Source organism: Stigmatopora argus, chromosome 9 (assembly GCF_051989625.1).
Source record: "Stigmatopora argus isolate UIUO_Sarg chromosome 9, RoL_Sarg_1.0, whole genome shotgun sequence".
Classification (NCBI taxonomy): domain Eukaryota; kingdom Metazoa; phylum Chordata; class Actinopteri; order Syngnathiformes; family Syngnathidae; genus Stigmatopora; species Stigmatopora argus.
The window spans coordinates 14532009-14551493 of NC_135395.1; the positions used below are offsets into that span (position 1 = coordinate 14532009).

A 19485-nucleotide genomic window follows, 5' to 3' on the forward strand; every position below is an offset into this window, starting at 1 on the left:
TAAATGTATACATGTGTTTGTCTTTATCTAACAAAAATGCAAGTAACAATCCAAGTTTAAAAAATTTATTTACAGGTAAACATTTCAACTTTAGCATACTTAGTTGGCATTACATTGAAGTGTTGATTGGTTCAGCCAGTCTTTTCTCTGGTTTGTCCACCTGTAGACATAAGACAAGACATTTTAGTTAAAGGTTCACAAAACAATTTTACAATTAATTTTTGTAAAATACACTTTGAAAATAAAATTAGAAAAAAAGCTGGGGAATACACTTAGAAAATAAAATGTAAAAGCTGAGGGAATAAACACATGGAAAATAAAATTAGGAAAAAACTGGGGGTATATACTTAGAAAATAAAATTTAAAAAAACTGGGGAAATAAACACTTGAAAATATATTTTTTTTAAAACTGGGGGAATAAACACTTAGAAAATATATATATATTAAAAAAAAAAAAAACTGGGGGAATAAACACTTAGAAAATATTTTTTTAAAAAAACTGGGGGAATAAACACTTGAAAATATATATATTTAAAAAAAAAAAAACTGGGGGAATAAACACTTAGAAAATATTTTTTTAAAAAAACTGGGGGAATAAACACTTGAAAATATATATATATATTTAAAAAAAAAAACTGGGGGAATAAACACTTAGAAAATATTTTTTTTTTAAAACTGGGGGAACACTTAGAAAATATTTTTTTTGAAAATAAGTGGGGGAATAAACACTTAGAATTTTTTTTTTTTTTAAACTGGGGGAATAAATACCCAATTTCTGCTCTAACATTAACAGATCCTTCTTACCTTAAAGATTTAGTCAGAGCTGTGGAAATGAATGGCCAGTGAAACATCACCATGATTTAGGCTTTTATTTAATTTGGATTTAAGAAGTAGAGAAACCATATGATTCAAGTGGGCAACTTGCAATAAATATCCCCAAGTCCTCATCGCTTCCATTTTTCTCTTCATATACTGGGGACAAATGGTTATTTTGACATGTTTAAACTTGAATCAAAAATGACCCCTGCATTATTGTTGAATGAACGCCTCACTTAGGTTTTGTCAAAAGCACATTTAAAACTTAAAATGAAAAAGGTCCAAGCCCAGGGAAAAGGTATACATCAGTGGTTTTTAACCTGGGTTTGGTGGCGCCTCTAACACGGAGGTCAAGACATCAATTCATCACGTCTATCCACAAAAACATGCCCCTCTTGACCATTAGTACTGGCTGCAGATGATCACGTGACATTACTTGGCCAATCAGTGCTGCAAGGAATTTATATACTATCTTGAATTTGCAAAGTAAAAATAATAAAATATGTATTTTATTTCACACTAAAGTAGGGTTTGGTAGCTCCAACAAGGTTAAGAACCACTGGTATGTATTCTATAAGTGGACTATTTATTTCTTACACTTACACTGATGGCACTTGTAGGTGTGTTATCCACACAGGTTTGTGCTATTAAAAAATCAACTCCAGATCAGCTAGTGTGTTTTTCTTTCCAAATTTTAATGTATCAATGAAAAACAAGCTAATTGAGCAAAGCCTTGAACGCGGACATGTAATTATTACACGGAGAGAGCAATTAGTATTTAAAAATAAAATGACTCACTTTGCTGACAAACAGCTCGTTATGGCGTCGACAAGCTGCTCCTTTTTGGTCGTTCTGGCCACATTCTCGATGTTTCCCAGCAATCGGTGCTCGTTGAGGAACTGAAAAACACAATGGAATGATTTCTTATTAAACATAAAGAGTTATAGGTAACGCAATGTAGTCAAATTGTTTGCAAACATTTTGCTGTCTGCACACATGTGGGGCTACAGCACGCCAACGAATCATGCTACCGTCAAAAATCACTCCTAAGACGAGAACTGGGGCTTCGCAATGCACAAATGACAACGTACCGAATATGCTGCATCGTCCTGTGAGAAGTTTGAGAGACTTTCTTCGGCAAATCGTCACTTTTGAGCTGCTCTGCAGTCCACTGCCGTACTGCCTGCTGGCTCATCCGCCATTGTGAAAGAAGGCGGCGTTTGAACTCTGACCTTGGTCATGCGCATTCCAAATAGACATTAAGACAGTTTTCATAATAACGTGTATTAGTCTAATACACGTCAATCCAACCATCAACAACTGTTTTATGGCTATAAAACCTATGCTGCAGCTACAGCTGCGACACATATAAAAAGCATCAATAATAATCTCATACAGTATTATTCAGGAATATAGCCACATTTTACTTACCAAAAATCCGTTTAATTTGTACACAAAATCCATCCTACTTTCTTTCCTCCTTCTTTTCTATCGCCATATATACATTATAGAATTATGTTTAAAAAATTAAGGAGCATTTAAACTTGGGTAATTGTTATTCAACTGTTTTACTTTGAAAAGCAATTATTTGCATATTGAAATAAAAAATATATTTTTGTGATGGTCCATCACGATAAAAATGTCAACACTATCTTATATCTACAAAAAGTCTCAATTTAATAGAGGAATATTTGCACAATGTCTCGACATAAAAAAAGTGAAATATTTCAAAATAGTAATGTTTTACTGCGTCTCTCCGTAGCGCGTCCAATAAATTGTTAAACTGTGTAAAGGTGTGCAAACAAGGAAGTCTTTGTTTCTACTCGAAATGGCACTTCGGAGAGCTAACAGTCGTTTTTGGTCTTTCCACAACTTTATCCTTCAGGTAATTATTGTTGTATATTATTGTTTTCATTTCCCCCCTACCAAAACGCGACATCGGTGTCTAAATGAATTATGTTCTGCCTTTTCCTGTCCCTCGAAGAAAGATTTTGCTCAAACGCACGCAATTGTTAAACGCAAGAAAACATGCCCGATAAAAGTGAGCCATTTGGACCATTTGGTGCTGACTGTGAAAAGCGTAGCGGACACTATCAATTTCTACTCGTCAACTTTGGGCATGGAAGTTGTCACCTTTAAGGTACGTATTTACACTTATCTCTCTTCGCTTCGGTTAACTCACTGCTTGCCTTTGACGACGACAGACGTCCAATTCATTTCCTGTGTGAGAACTGTCCAGTTCGACGTTAGACGTCCAATCCAGGTTGACTGCGAATGATTGCTGCCAAGCCTCCAAGTCAAAATGGATTGGACACCGGGCGCTGTAAAAGTGCTGCTGCTTGAAACACAATAGGTCATTTAGGCACATGTGGTAAAATTACAGGAAAATATAAAATAATCAGCATTAAAAATGATCCTACTGAAACATAATCCTTTAATGCCAAGTCTCCCATTTAGACGTCTATAACTGTCAATGGCAGCCATTGACATCAATAGGCAAAAGTATTACTGAATAGGTAAAGTAGATTTCTATTGGAAATTCGTCACCATGCGATGTGTATTATAAATAAAGTTCTAATCTAATCTAAGATCTTCTTTGAGTATATATATAAACCATGCTATGTTATTTGACTATTAACTATGTATGTATTTTCCCCCTGTGCTCTGTTTTCATTTATTTATATAGTTTGTTTTTTCTCAAATGTAGACATGTATATTTGCTTCCACAATGTAATGAAAAAATGATTTAAATGTATATTTACAAATTTTACTTGACAGTCCGCAAAATTGTGCCATCATTAGAATGTGTGATGTTTCAGTCATAAAATATTTGCTGTTTTAGCCATAATGATTTCAACTTGATATGACGTCTTATTCAGGGTAAACATGTATTCCATTTCGGTCTGATGCTAAAAACCAGTGGAAATATCGATACGGTAAGCAGCCACATAGAAACCCTCTGAGTAGAACCATGCAAAACTCAAAATGACATGTATTTTCCCCCAAAAAACATTACCTAACAACCATAAGCAAATAAACAAATGACACGTTGTGACCAAAAGAGTCACGTTGGTGTAGGCCTAAACAGGAAAAAATAATTGAACCAACAGCTCCATTTCATAGTAGTGAAGCAAAACAAAATGTCTGCATTCCAAAACTGAATGAAACAAACAAATAGCTGTAGTATTATACGTATGTGAAATACCAATGTCTCATAGGTGAAAGTATAGTATTAGTTTTATAGCTTGTTTTTTTTTCTACTGCGTATTTTTGCATTTAAATTTCCTATTAATTGATGAATGCCATCAGGTACAATTTATGAAACCATACCTATGTAGTAGTATTCACTTTGTGTCTGATTATTTGCAAATGTCCCCTACGATTGGCTGGCCACTAATTCAAGGTGTCCCCCACCAGGTGCCTATAGTTGGCTGGGATAGGCTCCAGCACCCCCCAGGTTAGGAAAAGTGCTATGGAAAATGAATGAATGGAAAAATAATATTTGCAAATGATTTTTGAAAATACCACCAGCAGAGGGCAGAGTTTGATTTTCTAGTATGTCACACATTGACTGAAGACATCATTCCTCACCGCTCATGTCTTCTAAAACCCACATAGGGAAACCGTAAAGCTCTGGGCTTTGGGAATCAGAAGTTGAACCTGCATCAGCTCGGCATGGAATTCGAGCCGAAAGCTAAGCATCCGACCTCAGGCTCTGCAGATTTGTGTCTCATCACCAAGACCCCTCTGACGACTGTAGCGGCACACCTGAAGGTCTGTCTATTGAATTGTTTTGTATTGTACTCGTTTCCGTTTCATCTATTCAATTCAGCGTCTGCCATTGTCTTGCTTGTAAGAGCTGTGGAGTGCAGATAGAAGAGGGCCCAGTGGAGAGGACTGGAGCAGTGGGGGCAATTACCTCGTTGTACTTCCGAGATCCAGATGAAAACCTCATTGAAGTGTCCAATTATCACCAAGAGGCACCACAATATTTTTTATAAAAGCTTGCTCTTTTTTTTTAACATGAAGTACCTATTCTGAAAATTTAGTGATTGACCATTCATGTAGTTGTGGGGTCTTTGGTGAGGACTTACCTGAAGTACTTAGCTACCTGAATTAATTCACCTACAACAGGGGTGGCCAACTCCAGTCCCCGAGAGGCGCTATCCGGTCTGTTTTCCATATCTTCCTCCTCTACTACCCTTGAATCAAATGACCAACTCATCAGCAAGCTGTCCAGAAGCTTGATACTGATCCCGAGTATTTGATTCAGGTGTGTTGGTGGAGGGGGGAGTTGGCCACCCCTGATGTATAGTAAGGCTTTTTCTTCCAAAAATGACCATGTATAATAAAGCTTTCTTTTAAAATGGCCATGCATAGTAAGGCTTCTTTTCTTCAAAATGACCCTAATTGTACGCGATACACGGTCGATTGGTCGCCAGTCTTTTGGTCCAAAGTTGGTGCTGGTCCAGCCCTTCTACTATTTCAATCAATCTCTCAACTTTATCTGAGGGAAGCTCCTGCATTATTCCGACCAATCGACCGCACACGATTGAATGCTTGTGCAGGTATCGAACCCACTACCTTTTGCATCATAAGCAGCCACTCTACCATATGTGCCAAGAATGAAGACCCCAAATACATACGCATTGCGAAGTAAAGCAAGTAAAATAACCATTTGGAGACCTATCAATAGTGTAAATCTTTGGCATGGAAATGTTTCTTATTGGCTACATAGCAAAGTCAAATGTACATTAGGATGTTGTTCATAGTTTCAAACTGTACTTCTATATTTTTACTGCAGTTGTAAAAGAAGAGAGCTACAGTTGCGAAGCTGGTCCAGCCCTTCTACTATTTCAATCAATCTCTCAACTTTATCTGAGGGAAGGACAGCTCCTGCATTATTCCGAAACTTCTTTCTCAGGCTTTCATTGGTCAGTGGTTTGCGCCAGTGACCGTAGAACGTGTCGCATCGCCCCCTCTGAATGTCTCCGGCGGCGAGCGCGACTTGGACTTCACCGTACATGTGGTCGAAATTGGCCGGGTTGTCGTGGGGATGCTCCACGCGGACACGGCTCAGCAATTGGAGGAGCTCAGGTCGGCTTCTGGCTGCAGGGCTGAAGGACCGAACGGTCACCTCTCCGTCCAGGAGAGCGCTGCAAGCGTTGAACTGAAAAGAATGGCGGGCTTGGTGGTCCGACTTTGGGAAAGGCCGGTCGATGTATTTTGAGTCGGGAACTCGGAGCAGGATTTCCCGAACGTGAGCCGGACACACGGGGCCGGGACCCAAGCCGACAAGGTGTTCGTGCACCGAAGCCATGGCGTCTGCCACCCAGTGCATGCCCAAATGTGCGGGGAAGCGTTTGAAGGCTATGTCCTGCTCTTCTAGCAGAAACACGTGGTCACCACCGTTGGGCGACTCCAAAGCTTGTGGAGCGTAGTCTTTGTAGAAAGCATTGAAACCGGCAACTCCTTTCACAGTATCCAGGACTAGCTGACTGGCCTCGAGTCCTTGAGAGGCCAGTATCGCGGCCTCCAGCCCCAAGCGGGAGGCGTTGCCGACGTGCATGGGTTTGGACTGAGTTGCAGCGTTCGCCATCGGGGCGCCGGAGAGGGAAGCGGCAATGGCTAAGGCGTGGCTGCACTGGGAGGGAGTCAGCGACAAGAGACGAGAACACGCCGCTGCACTTCCCAGTGTGCCCACCACACTGGGAGGATGGAACCTGATTAAAACACCAGAGAAAAGCTCCTTAAAGGGGCATATATTTACGTATATTTTCCATCCCACGTGGGTCCTCACTGTGTGGAGTTTGCATATTCTCCCCGGGGTTGTGTGGGTTTTCTCCGGGTACTCCGGTTTCCTCCCACATTCCAAAAACATGCAAGGTGGGCTGGTTGAATATACTCTAAATCACAGGTGTCAAAGTGGCGGCCCGGGGGCCAAATCTGGCACGCCGCATCTTTTTGTGTGGCCCGAGAAAGTAAATCATGAGTGCCGACTTTGTTTTAAGATCAAATTCAAATGATGGTAGATGTACATTACATTTCCTGATTTTCCCCTTTTTAAAATCAATCATTGCAATTTTTTAATCCATTTTTTTCTTTTGTGTTTTTAGTTCAAAAAGCATTTTGTAAAATCTAAAAATAAATATATAAATATTTTACGTTTTCCACTTTAACATTGAACATAATTTAAAAGAATATTTTGTTTCCTTTTGAAATAAAAAACATGATTAAAAGACATTTTCCAATACTAAGAAAAAAAATCAAATAAACATTGCTTTAGATCTATAAAAACGGACTATTTAGGGCTTTTGTTCCAGTTCTTTTAATCCAATTTTTAAAAAAATCTAAATATTAGATCTAAAATGCTCCGGCCCACATGAAATGACGTTGACGTTAATGCGGCCCGCGGACCAACCCGAGTTTGACACCTCTGCTCTAAATTGTGTGAGCGTGTGGGGGCATTCATTTTGTATCATTCATTTTCGGAACCACTTATCATTGCAAGGGTCGCGGGGGGTGCCGGAACCCAGCCCACCTCATAAAACAGCTGGTTTAGGCTCACCTCTTGGGGATGTTTTGGGCTTCGTTAGAGAACCTCATGAGTCGGCCCTGAATCTCAATGCCAACGTTGAAAGCTAGAAGAAAGTCCAGGCCACTGGGTTTGCCGTTGACAGGCATCATGTCGCTAAGAGCCAGCACAGCAGGAAGCACAGCTCCTGAGGGATGAGTGGCAGGGTGCCATGTGTCATCAAAGTCCATGGAGTGAGTCTGTATCAAAAGAGGGAGGTAAAAATGCCACTCAGTTGTTTTTCTCATGGTTTGGAGAAAACTTGAAGTATAAAGAAATTTGCTTTAAAAGTCATCTCAAGCTTCAGGTGGCCTTTTTAGAGCAGCCAAATGTGCTTAACTGTTTTAAAAGATGGCTGGCGACAAATGGTGCCCACAGTTGGCTAGTATAGGCTCCAGCACCCCCCACGACTCTTGTCGACTGTCACGACTCTCTTAAAGAAAAAAGCCTTACTATACATGGTCATTAAAAAAAGCCTTACTATATATACATGCTCTTTTTTTAACAAATAAAAGCCTTTCTATACATGGTGCTTATTTAAATGAAAAAAGGCTTACTATACATGGTCATTCTTTTTAAGAAAAAAAAGTCTTAACAAAAAAGCCTCTCTATGCATCGTCCTTATTTAAACAAAAAGGCTTACTATACATGGCCTTTCTTTTCTTTTTCTTTAAAAAAAAGCCTTAATATACATGGTCTTTGTTTTTTTTAAACAAATATATGCCCATCTATACATGGTGCTTATTTAAATGAAAAAAGTATTACTATAGATGGTCTTTTTTAAAAGAAAAAAAGCCTTACTATACATGATCCTTTTTTTTTAAACAAATAAAAGCCTTTCTATACATGGTCCTTATTTTAATGAAAAAAGGCTTACTATACATGGCCATTTTTTAAAAGAAAAAAAGTCGTACTATACATGGTCTTTTTTTAAGAAAAAAAAGCCTTACTATACATGGTCCTTATTAAAATGAAAAAAAAGGCTTACTTTGCATGGTCATTTTTTAAAGAAAAAAAAAGTCTTACTATAAATGGTCATTTTTTAAATAAAAAAAAGCCTTGCTATACATGGTCTTTGTTTTTTTTTAAACAAATAAAAGCCTCTGTACTATGTTCATATCTATATGAAAAAAGCCTTAATATACATGGTCTTTGTTTTTTTTAAACAAATATATGCCCATCTATACATGGTGCTTATTTAAATGAAAAAAGTATTACTATAGATGGTCTTTTTTAAAAGAAAAAAAGCCTTACTATACATGATCCTTTTTTTAAAACAAATAAAAGCCTTTTTATACATGGTCCTTATTTTAATGAAAAAAGGCTTACTATACATGGTCTTTTTTTAAAGAAAAAAAAAGCCTTACTATACATGGTCTGTTCTTTTTAACAAATAAAAGCCTCGCTATACATGGTCCTTATTAAAATGAAAAAAAAGGCTTACTTTGCATGGTCATTTTTTAAAGAAAAAAAAAGTCTTACTATAAATGGTCATTTTTTAAATAAAAAAAAGCCTTGCTATACATGGTCTTTGTTTTTTTTAAACAAATAAAAGCCTCTGTACTATGTTCATATCTATATGAAAAAAGGCTAAGTATACATGGTCATTTTTTTAAAGAAAAAAGTCTTAGTATACGGCAGAAAAAAAAGCCTTACTATACATGATTTTTTTTAAAAGCCTTACTATACACTGTTTATTTTATTTTTTATTTTATTTTATTTTTTTAACAAATAAAAGCCTCTCTATACCTGGTCCTTATTTTTTTTAAAGAAAAAAAGCCTTACTATACATGGCCATCTCATCTCATCTTCGGAACCGCTTTATCCTCATAAAGCCTTACTATACATGTCCATTTTTTGGTCTAAAGACCCCCCAAAATAGGCCTACTTTTGCCCCGGATTCACTCGAGATTTATTGAGTTTAATTTGAGGACTGTTTCCTCACAACATGTCAGGTATTTTTGTATGTTTTCTGGTGGATATGCTCACCGCCACTCCGTTGACAAAAGCTGCCAGTGTTGGTGAGAGCTTGGTGCCCCCGGGTCCGTAGACAGAGCTGACATCATGATGGGCGTACATGAGCTGGAGAGTATCATGGAGACAGGTAAACAGTTAAGAGTCAGCAGTTGCACAAACACACAGCCACACGCACACACAACCATAAACTGATGAATTTGGCTCATCACTCCTCAGTTGCTTAATTCGTTTCTTTGACATTCAATAAAAAAGGTCATTGCAATAACCAGGGATGACACTAAAGCACTATTCAACCCGTCTGTCCGCGTGCTGCCTAATTTTGTATAAGGCGTCAATAAAGATGATATTTAATTTTCTTTCCTGCCCTTTTTCTACAGGCTCACCTGGGAGTGCTGCAGTGCCAGTTGAAATACATCTGTGGTGCTGCCAAGGAGTCCAACTCCAATACTGTCCAGGACCATTCTTTTACTGCGATGAAGGACCACCGAGGACAAGTGCTGAGGCTTCACTTCACTGATGAACTTTCCAAAACTTGCAGTGACCGTGTCCTCAGGGGTTAGATACTTTGAGACTTCAATGAGGATGAAAACAAATAAAAATCAGTGTTATGTTGACATTAAAGGGAGGCAAATATGCTTTGTTGTTATGACTTTACCCTCTACTGCAGACTTGTGCAATCCACTGACCACCCTGTTTGGTCCAATGGCTTTCTGCAGGGATAAACATATATTATAAAATTGGATAATTTGCATTTCGGATGTTGAAGAATAATTATCTGCCTGGATGTTAAACAGGTAAGTGTAATCTCTGCCAAAAACATACATAGTACTTACTTGGTATGGTTGTATATGAAGTTTTAAAATGATGTTAAAGCATATTAAAACAACATTTAAAAAAAAAAATACAAAATGAGTATGAGAGGGAATGTTTACCTGTACCATGGAGCCCATGACTTCATTCAGGTGGTTTCTTCTTGACGTAGAAGCTTAGTCGTCTGCAGATAAAGATGAATAGTGATGCTGCCCCAGTGGAGAGCTGCCTTATATAGTCAAGGCTTCACAATAGTGACGAAACTGGAATCAGGATGTTCACGTAATTTCCACAACACCATATCATCAGGTTTAAGGAAAGCAATTCTGTGGTGTGAATGCCATCATTATCCTAATCAACACCCCCCCTTTAGAAGAAAAAGAAGGAAGGACTCGGTGAAGTTTCATGAGGTCATCACTTGGGTTGCTCAGTGTACAGGATAGTCTCCTTGGGAATTTCTGCCCGTCCCTCCTACCCGCAGGGAGCTATTTATCCATGTCTGGGATAATGGTAACATTCTATCAGAGCATCTTCAAAAGGTAGGACCTTATTAACTCCTTAATATTATTCATGTCATAACCTGCATGTTATACTGTGTGGGCACATTATACATCAAGTGTAATAAGTTCATATTCTTGTTTTACTTGAGCAGAATAATTCATCTAAATGTACTCGGTTGTAAGACTACTATAAGCATTACTATTGAGAAAATTATTTGAACACATTTTTGGGCTTTTAGTCAACTTTTTACAATCATTGAAGCATTGTAAGAAAGATCAGAAGCAGAAAATTAGTGGAGCGAAATTGCTATTTTTGTCCTTTCATATGCATTATGAACATAGTGTATGTTACATAAAAAAAGCTATAGATTCCTTAAAGTTGCCCCATCACATTTCAATAGCGAGTCAGTAGATAAAGAAGACTTATGAAAGTATACAGTTGACCATTATTAAGTTGCCATAACAATACTACTATCTACATATCCTGTTTTATGTATCCATCAGTGATTTTGAGCAGATCGTCAGCAAACATCAATCATGACGACACTCAACGGTTTCCCAGCTAGTTTTTACAGTGAGCCAGGTGTTTTAGGCATGCTGTCAAATGGAATTAGTGCATTCCTTGTATTACTACAGAACTTCAGTACAGCATCCTCTGGCATAGCACCACACGGGGTGGAAAACATACTTGCAGGTAATAAGTGCCAACAAATATATTATTGATGCTAATCTCTCCAAACATGACCAATTGCTCCCTTTTTTTCCAATTTTACTCAGGTGTGCATCTCATCCTGATTGGTGGTATCTGTCAACTAGTAGCAGGCCTGTTGTCCTTCCGAAAATACGATCATCTGGGTAGCACTGCGTTTGTGGGCTACGCCGCTCTATGGGGAAGTTACGGTGCCTCCCGAATCTACTTTGGTACATTATTGCGGACTGTCACTCCGCCACAATCAACAATAAGCAACATGTCTCTGTCTACTACCATGACCGGACTTAATGCAACTCTGGAAATCCATAATTGTGACATATATGGGTCTCTAAAGGAGTCTGCTATTGCGGGTCTAGTCCCTTATATCCTCCTATCAGCTCTTCTTGCCTTTTGTTCAGCCACAGTCAACTACATCATGCCTTTTTTGTTTGGAGCCATCACAGCCACTTTAGTTTTTGAAGCAGCAGCTCTAGTGACAGGTTCCTGGGCGCTCGTTGTTTCTGGGATTCTTGAGTTGCTCATCCTGGTATTTGCCATCTATGGATCAGCGGCACTGTTTATAAAAGGTCTGACGCAACGTCTGGTCATCAAAGGATTTGGAACACCTCTTTTTAACGTGCTCCTCTTTGGTACCGCTGGTTCGACCAATGCCCAGAACCCTGGCACAGAAAAGAAGAAAAACACAAAGTATGCAGAACCTATGGCCTTGGGTTTCTTCTGCGACACAGTTGCAGCGTTTATTTTTGCGTTTTACAGCTTTGGCTTCATAAAATCTTTCGGTTTGGGAGTTACTTGGGTTTCAATCATCACCGTTGCACAGCTATGCTCCAGCTACTACTCCCATCTACGTGAAGATTGCTACCATACCACCAAGTTTGGTTTTCATGCCATCTTTTGGCTGATCAAGGCCTGGGAAGAGTTTGTGGCATCTGCTCGCATTGTGGATGACACCGAAGTCTTCTTAGGGAGAAAACCCATGCTAGGGAACTGGTTCATTGTCTTCTCAGCCCTGATTCTTTGTTGTGGAAGCCTGAAAATGGATCTTCTGGAGCTGATCCACAATATAATGTTTCTCCTGCTCACAGTCTCCACCATCCCTCAGATCCCTGGCAGTCACTATTACATATTTTTTGGTACTGCTTGCACTATTTTTACCGCCACCTCGCTGTATGGTGTATTCTCTCGGCTTATCAACACCATTGCAGAGAAGTCTCTTATCCCCGTTGGATCGCAGCCCGTTTCCTCCGTCCAGCTGAAGAGGGCCGTGCACTGGATCAAGTCTAAACACACACAAAAAGAATCGCCATTCCAAATTGAAGAAACATCAGACACCTTGTTTTACTTGGCAAATGGGGTCGCGGGCCTGTCTGCTCTTCACGCAAGTGAACACAGCGCAAATCCTTCATTCTGCCATCTCAATGCCCCTTGGGTCCTTATCTCCGGCACTGTCATCCAGGCATACGTCAGTCGGCTGAAAGCCACAGGAGTGGACCCGTTTGGGTCTGTTGTCGCGTCGATTTACGCAGCGATATGGGCAATGTGGACCTGGTTTAGATTTGCAGGTATGCGGTACCAATGCGTGGTAGATTTTTTTGTTCAAAGTTCTAATTCTGACATTTCCATATCTAGGTGACGTACATCTTCAGGTGGCTCATGATTTTGCTGCAGGAGCCATCGCTTTCCTCATCATCAATGCTTTCCTCTTAATCAGCGGTGAGGATGACCAATGTCCTATTTTTGAAAAATTGTAATTTTGGGGGGGTTCATCACACTGTCATTCTTATCAGCCACATACAAGAACCTGGTCCTGATTTTGCTGGCAGCAACCATGGAGGTGGCCCTTGTTTGTTTTCTTCTTTCAACCCTTCATCGTTTGCCACATCATCTAGAAAGTGAGTCAAAAAATATTTTAAATTAATTAAGAACTATCCTTAACATTACATCCCTTTATTTTTTCATATAGTGGCCATTCTTGCACTGTTTTCAATTATTTGTATGTATGGAGCTTTGGCATCATGGTTCAATGGCATCTTCTCCCAAAGTGTCCTACCTTTGGGTCTTCCATTTTTAAGGGTACATCACACATACTTTCTTGTCAATTTTTCTCTACGGGTGCTTTGTTCCAAGTAATTACCTTTGCTTATTTGTCTTCTTTTAGACGAAGGTGAACAGGGAGACGGAGCTTGAGCTGCCGTGCCTTGTGGCTAACTCCCGACTCACGTCTGGGCTTCTGAAAATTGCCAGCATTCTGGAAAAGGAGGGAGTCTGTGGGATTCCCACAGACACCGTCTATGCTTTGGCTGCCTCCTGTAAGAACCCACAGGGCATTGAGAAAATCTATAACCTCAAGGTATCAATGATAAATGATTCGTCAGTACCATTCTGCAATATGAGTCACCCTATGTTTGTCATATTTTCCATAACATGAAAGAACCGACCAGCAGAGAAGCCTCTTTGCATTTGCATCTCTAGCCTGAAGCAGCTGGTGGAAGCCAAACCTCCCTTCAGTCCTTTGCTATGGGAGTTCATGCGGAACGTGTATCCAGGAGGCATAAGCTGCATCGTCAGTAAAGGAGACTGGCTCCTCAAATTGGGTAAACCAATAAAACAACCCACCCGTTTCCCTCCTAGCATTCACTCAGCTTTCCACGTGTCGGTACCGTGTAGGAGTGGGACCAGCTTATGATCGCGTTGGCACCAGGGACAGCATCATGATCAGAGTCCCTGACCACACTGTGACCTGCCACCTCTGTGATCTCACCGGACCGCTTGCTCTTACCTCGGCCAATCCAAGTGGAGAACCAGACAGCACCCACCACAGCATGGTCATCGAGTAAGACCTGCAGATGGACAGATGTCAGTTTGCGATTGGTAGCAAGTATCAAATTGGCTTGACCGGTGCTTTGTGTTTCATCTCAGCCGACTGGGGCACAAGATTCAAGCGGTTCTGTGTGACGGAGAGACTAATGAAGTCATTGCTTCAACAGTGGTCAACTGCCTGAAGATTGACGAGGGTGCGGCACACATTCTTCTCATATTAGTCTTTATTAGCGTAAGCATTTCAACTAATCTGGCCTTATCGTTACACAGGGGTCATCACCATTCTAAGGGAAGGTTGTGTCCCTGCTGGAAAAGTCAGAGAAATATTCGAGCGGGTGAAAAACACAATGGGCTGATCATTAAGTACCGAAATGCACTTCTGTATTGGGGCTTCAAGAACAACCTTTCGTTGTCATGTCTTCTCTGATATGTGTTGACTATAATTGAGTTAATAAATGCTAAATGCGATTGTGGGTTGTGTGCAGAAAATGTGGCAATAAAAAAAGATAGCCATGACTTTCAGTGATTACTCAATTACATTTATGGCAATTGTACACTTTATTACGTGTAGCGAAATTGTACTGAAGTGTATTTTTAAATTCTCATCATACTGTGTTGTTGGTGTATCTCGATGTGTTTATGAATAAAATACACATTTCTCAAATACATCATGTTTACTGTTGGTTTCAATAGATGAGTTTACAGTATTTTATAATGATGAAATTAAGGCAAAGTAGAAGTGTTCCTACTGTACGTTGCATTGAAACTAAAACATCTCTTGGGACTGAAACAGCATGAAAAAAATCCTTGGTTTAATGGCACCAATAATATTTGAGGATAGAACTCTGTCAGCATGACTTAATTTTAATTTGACAATTTTATTGCTAGCATATTAGATTGGGAGGGTTTTTTTTGCACAGCTCTTTGTAGATAACTCAGCTTATTTGAAGTTTGCTGGACCATTCCAAATTGTCATTTACATCTGATGATGACCCACTTTTGTGGTTTTGAAAACATTCCGGCTTTCTTATAAGGGAAGTAACGTGGTTTTGTGAAACTTGGTGTTACTTGTATCTTGGACATATATTTGATAAGGTAAAGCTTTTGAATTTTGTGCCAGGAGAAGAGCATTGACGGTCTAAATGTCGAATCCAACACTAGGTCATAAGAATCCTTCCTTTGACCTAAGACTAAATGTTATAACGAAAGCCAGAGAGAAGTCTTTTTTAAAAGGGAAAAACACGCTATTTTTTTAGTTTGATGAGTATAAGTAGATTTTTTTAGGATGAATTTAAAAACATAGACATATTTATACTTCTGTGTGCAAAACACGCATGGTGAGAGGCTAATTAACTAATGTTCTTGGCAAGGATGCTCCTTCTCCTCAAAGTGTGTCATTGTGGCACAATGTGGCAGTGGAACACATTTAGTCCAGACGGCCCAATTACTCAATGACGACTTTGAAGAGGAAATGCTGTTTGGAAAAGTCTGTTCTTGTCTGGGGTCACAGTACAGTATAAAATAATGGGTAATTGTTTCTGTTGGGGGCAGGTTACATACAAAAAAGTTTCTCACATTGTGAAATATCCGTGATGATAAAAGATTCGGGGGACGTAGAAAAGAATGAAATATAACTGGAGGTTTCCAATGGCAAAAGATACAAAAAAGCTGTCGAGCTTTAGCTGTCGTCCATGAAGGGGAAACAAGTTTTAGGTTTCATATCCGGATGGGGTTTCTTGCAACTATTCAACTTTCCCCTGATTATTTTTGTAAGAACAAAAGCACTTCTGTCATTGACTGTTCTAAATAAAAGCTCTTTACATGTATTGTTAGACGATAAAATTACCAACTGCTGCATCACGGAAATATCACAAGAATTTTTGTGTACATGAAGGGTGATGGAATAATGATTAATACCATTAAATCATTATTAGTAATATTTAATTAAAACTGGAAGACATCGTTCGCATAACTGATTCCAACTTGCAAGGAGAATACACTCATAACGCGGCTTCGTTCACAAGCATTCTGACGTGCAGCATATTCTTCTCTGTATTTAGTCGCGACAAACTGAAAACATGTTATGTAATCTGATTCAAAACAATTGCATAAGCTAACCAAATAACACCCTTAAGGTAAAAAAACAACAACAACTGTGTTGCCGAAAACAACTGTGTAAGAAATTGGAGAAGTAAGCATACAATGTGACCCGAGCCCGATGGGAAACCAAAACAACTGTGTAAGAAATTGCAGAATAAGCATAATACTTTGTAAGCAATAATGCGATTATCGCCATCTGCCAGAGTCCAAGTCCAAACAAGGTATGAGTTTCTTGCAGATCAGCAGGAACATTGGGCTTCATTTCTAGAGGCCCTGTTATTTGGGCAGTCGCATGATATATGCCCTATTTTCCCACAGATCCAACAGACCCTATCTCTGTTACCTCTATTTCTGTTGAACTTCCCTGCGTACTTTTTCCCATTATCTCTGTTAAAAGTTTTACGCTCCCACTCCTTATTTTGGTAAAAAAAAAATCCTTCCTCGTTAGAGATTTACGTATTGTTCAAGCGTGCCCGTGGGCCTATCCACCCAATGTTTTTCAATCCATTCCCTAAGGGTATAATTTGAATGAGCATGTAACACATTTTTTAGCTGCTCCTGATAAAGGCTGCCCACCGCGTGATCTTCAGCGATGTCGCTGTTGGCCTTAAAACAAGCCGTCATCATGATTTGATATTCTCCAAAAGGCTCACTATCTTTCTGCTTAGCTCTGCTAATCGCGGTATAATTTGCTTTTGTTTTAAACTTCCCCGTGACCCGATCAATCATTTCATGCACTCTCAAATTCAATTCACGACCGTCATGACTCAACGGGCCACCATCAGCTTTTGGATTCCAATCGCCTCTAACAGCATGCCAATCACCTTTTAACGTGAACATCCAAATTTGCTGTGTTTCCACCCCATTTAGGTGATAAGATCGTCTAAAGTCTTCCATTTGCAAGACAAACTCCCCCACATCAACTTTATGCAACGTGATGCCTTCTACAGCCTTTTTCACGTCGTCCTGCGTCCTGCGTCCTATGAACCAGGATAGTAGGGGCCTGCTCCTTCCCCACATGAGGGTTGGCAACCTCGATCATGGGATATTGTTCAAGAAAAACGTCACTCATTGGCGGCGCCCCAGGCTGGGGAGATAGCGTTTCAACCACGTTTTTGACCATTCACCCATGGGACACCACGACCTGGTCAACCGGTCGTTTTTATTTGTCGGAGGGGGCCTTTGCAATGCCTCTTCCACCTCCTCCTTTTTAACAAAACGCTTTTTTCCCACCGGACCAGTCTCATTGTCTTCCTTTCTGTGGAATAACACAGCCTGATCTGTTTCCAGCCCCACCGTTATCATCTCCCTTCCGTTCAACTGATTTAACCCCTCCATCACTCCGTTTTTTTGCCATCATAAACCAATAATTGGTATCATTATATCCCTCCTGCTCCATTTTGTTAAGGTTTCCCCCATGCTTAGCGCGTATTTTATCCTGTAGTATCAATATCTTATGCATATTAAGCTGGCCAGCAAACCCATATTTATTTATCCATAAGTTTAGATGTTTAATTCTAAAAGCGCTCTGATTTTCAACAAATTTCCAATCTTTCCACAGCAGACGCATCTTTGGATCGTTGTCAATAGCCGCTTTATTGTTTGAGCCACCTATTTTGGAGTGGATTCGTGTGAAACCTTGTAGTAACTTTTTTTCTCTCCTCCTGTTTCTCCTTAGGCTTTAACAACTACACACAACCAAAACAAGGTCGACCACCACGTTTTATAGACCACACTCGTGTCTACCTGCTAGTGACTAGTATCCGCAGGGTTTTAAAAATCGCTAATCCCCAGGGCGCGAGCCTTATTTCTAAAAAAAAAGGCCATCGCGTGAGATGCCCTTCGCACATTTGGAACCCGTCAACAACATGCAGACATTTCACGTGGACTCACCAGAGATGTGCTCAGATGTCTCCCACAGTTGGAATAGTCTTCAACCGTCCAGAATTTAAGCGCTGCTGAGAAATAATCCAGCCTGGAAAAGGAATTCTGTCTCGCCGTGCACACTCCAGATATTGAACCGCAGTGTCTGGATTCCTTATCGGTGTGTTGACCCCGGCTACTTGAAGGACCAAAATGATGGAATAATGATTAATACCATGAAATCAATATTAGTAATATTTAATTAAAACTGTAAGACATCGTTCACATAACTGATTACAACTCGCAAGGCGAACACACTCATAACGCGGCTTCGTTCACAAGCATTCTGACGTGCAGTATATTCTTCTCTGTATTTAGTCGCGACAAACTGAAAACATTTAATGTAATCTGATTCAAAACAATTGCATAAGCTAACCAAATAACACCCTTAAGGTAAAAAAACCAACTGTGTTGCCGAAAACAACTGTGTAAGAAATTGCAGAAGTAAGCATGCAATGTGACCCGAGCGGATGGGAAACCAAAACAACGGTGTAAGAAATGGCAGAATAAGCATAATACTTTGTTTATAAGGTAAACAAAGCAGCCGTATTTTTAAACAATAATGCGATTAGCGCCATCTGCCAGAGTCCTGAAAACAATTAACTGGCCTCGAAAGCAGCTGAGGGGGAAAGCGTCCTCAAGCGTGGTCCCAACATAAAGCATGAATTAATTTATAGCCTTATTACCTATTAAAAATGCTTACAAAACATATAGAAACAGCCCAGAATAAATCCAACAAAGGGGAAACACATTTTAGGTTTCATATCCGGGTGGGGTTTCTTGCTACTATTCAACTTTTCCCTGATTATTTTTGTAAGAACAAAAGCACTTCTATCATTGACTGTTCTAAATAAAAGCTCTTTACATGTATTGTTATTGTTAGACGATAAAATTACCAACTGCTGCATCACGGAAATATCACAAGACTTTTTGTGTAACTTGTATTTGTATTTTTTATCCGTTCAGTAATTATATTTTTTACTTGAGGACAGTTTGCTGGAATTAACCACATACGACAGTGAATGTAGTGGGTAGTACTATTCTACTATTCTGATATTAAAATAATATACAATCAAATTTGTCTTGACAAAATTGGATCTGGTAGTGCAAACTGTGCTGAACAGGAAGGACACACATTCAAAATGAAACAGAAAGTTACAATTCATAGGAAAAGAATATCTTTTATTTACTAATATTTTTTAGGGGACGGGTTGGCAGATATTTCTGGGAAAATTGATTTTGAAGGTTGTCTT

At 39.5% G+C, this 19485-nt stretch overlaps 2 protein-coding genes and 1 long non-coding RNA gene across 6 annotated transcripts; 1 reads left to right on the forward strand and 2 right to left on the reverse strand.

The window, feature by feature from the left end:
* Positions 1-49: 49 nt before the first annotated feature.
* On the reverse strand, positions 50-2053 carry LOC144081941 (uncharacterized). Its single transcript, XR_013303070.1, has 3 exons — positions 1908-2053; positions 1615-1715; positions 50-160 (listed from the first exon to the last, which is right to left on the reverse strand). It is a non-coding gene; the product is annotated as an uncharacterized LOC144081941 (long non-coding RNA).
* Positions 2054-2481: 428 nt separating this feature from the next.
* Positions 2482-5187, forward strand: glod5 (glyoxalase domain containing 5). Of its 2 annotated transcripts, none has more exons than XM_077609878.1 (4): positions 2482-2701; positions 2801-2956; positions 4435-4590; positions 4674-5187. In XM_077609878.1, the coding sequence occupies exons 1-4, from the start codon at positions 2645-2647 to the stop codon at positions 4815-4817; spliced, it is 513 nt and encodes a 170-aa protein (XP_077466004.1). In that variant the 5' UTR covers positions 2482-2644; the 3' UTR covers positions 4818-5187. The 2 variants fall into 2 exon arrangements, with proteins under 2 accessions (XP_077466004.1, XP_077466005.1); XM_077609879.1 differs by having other exon boundaries at positions 2484-2701; positions 2805-2956.
* On the reverse strand, positions 3568-18648 carry LOC144082613 (cis-aconitate decarboxylase-like). 3 transcript variants are annotated; one of them, XM_077609877.1, is made up of 10 exons: positions 18464-18648; positions 18203-18368; positions 13524-14229; positions 13185-13274; positions 10300-12669; positions 10023-10077; positions 9751-9938; positions 9380-9472; positions 7385-7590; positions 3568-6539 (listed from the first exon to the last, which is right to left on the reverse strand). In XM_077609877.1, the coding sequence occupies exons 5-10, from the start codon at positions 10315-10317 to the stop codon at positions 5612-5614; spliced, it is 1488 nt and encodes a 495-aa protein (XP_077466003.1). In that variant the 5' UTR covers positions 10318-12669; positions 13185-13274; positions 13524-14229; positions 18203-18368; positions 18464-18648; the 3' UTR covers positions 3568-5611. The 3 variants fall into 3 exon arrangements, with proteins under 3 accessions (XP_077466003.1, XP_077466002.1, XP_077466001.1); XM_077609876.1 differs by having other exon boundaries at positions 10300-13120; XM_077609875.1 differs by having other exon boundaries at positions 10300-13274; positions 18203-18371.
* Between the last annotated feature and the right edge of the window lie 837 nt (positions 18649-19485).

Excerpts from the sequence above, each read along its gene's own strand:
- LOC144082613 (XM_077609877.1), bottom strand. Across the intron at positions 9,939-10,022 it reads GCACAAGTCTGCAGTAGAGG|TCTCAAAGTATCTAACCCCT; the intron begins GTAAAGTCATAA and ends TCCTCATTGAAG. Across the intron at positions 9,473-9,750 it reads TGGCACTGCAGCACTCCCAG|CTCATGTACGCCCATCATGA; the intron begins GTGAGCCTGTAG and ends GATACTCTCCAG.
- glod5 (XM_077609878.1), top strand. The coding sequence starts at position 2,645 with ATGGCACTTCGGAGAGCTAACAGTCGTTTTTGGTCTTTCCACAACTTT. Across the intron at positions 2,957-4,434 it reads TGGAAGTTGTCACCTTTAAG|GGAAACCGTAAAGCTCTGGG; the intron begins GTACGTATTTAC and ends AAACCCACATAG. Across the intron at positions 4,591-4,673 it reads CTGTAGCGGCACACCTGAAG|AGCTGTGGAGTGCAGATAGA; the intron begins GTCTGTCTATTG and ends CTTGCTTGTAAG.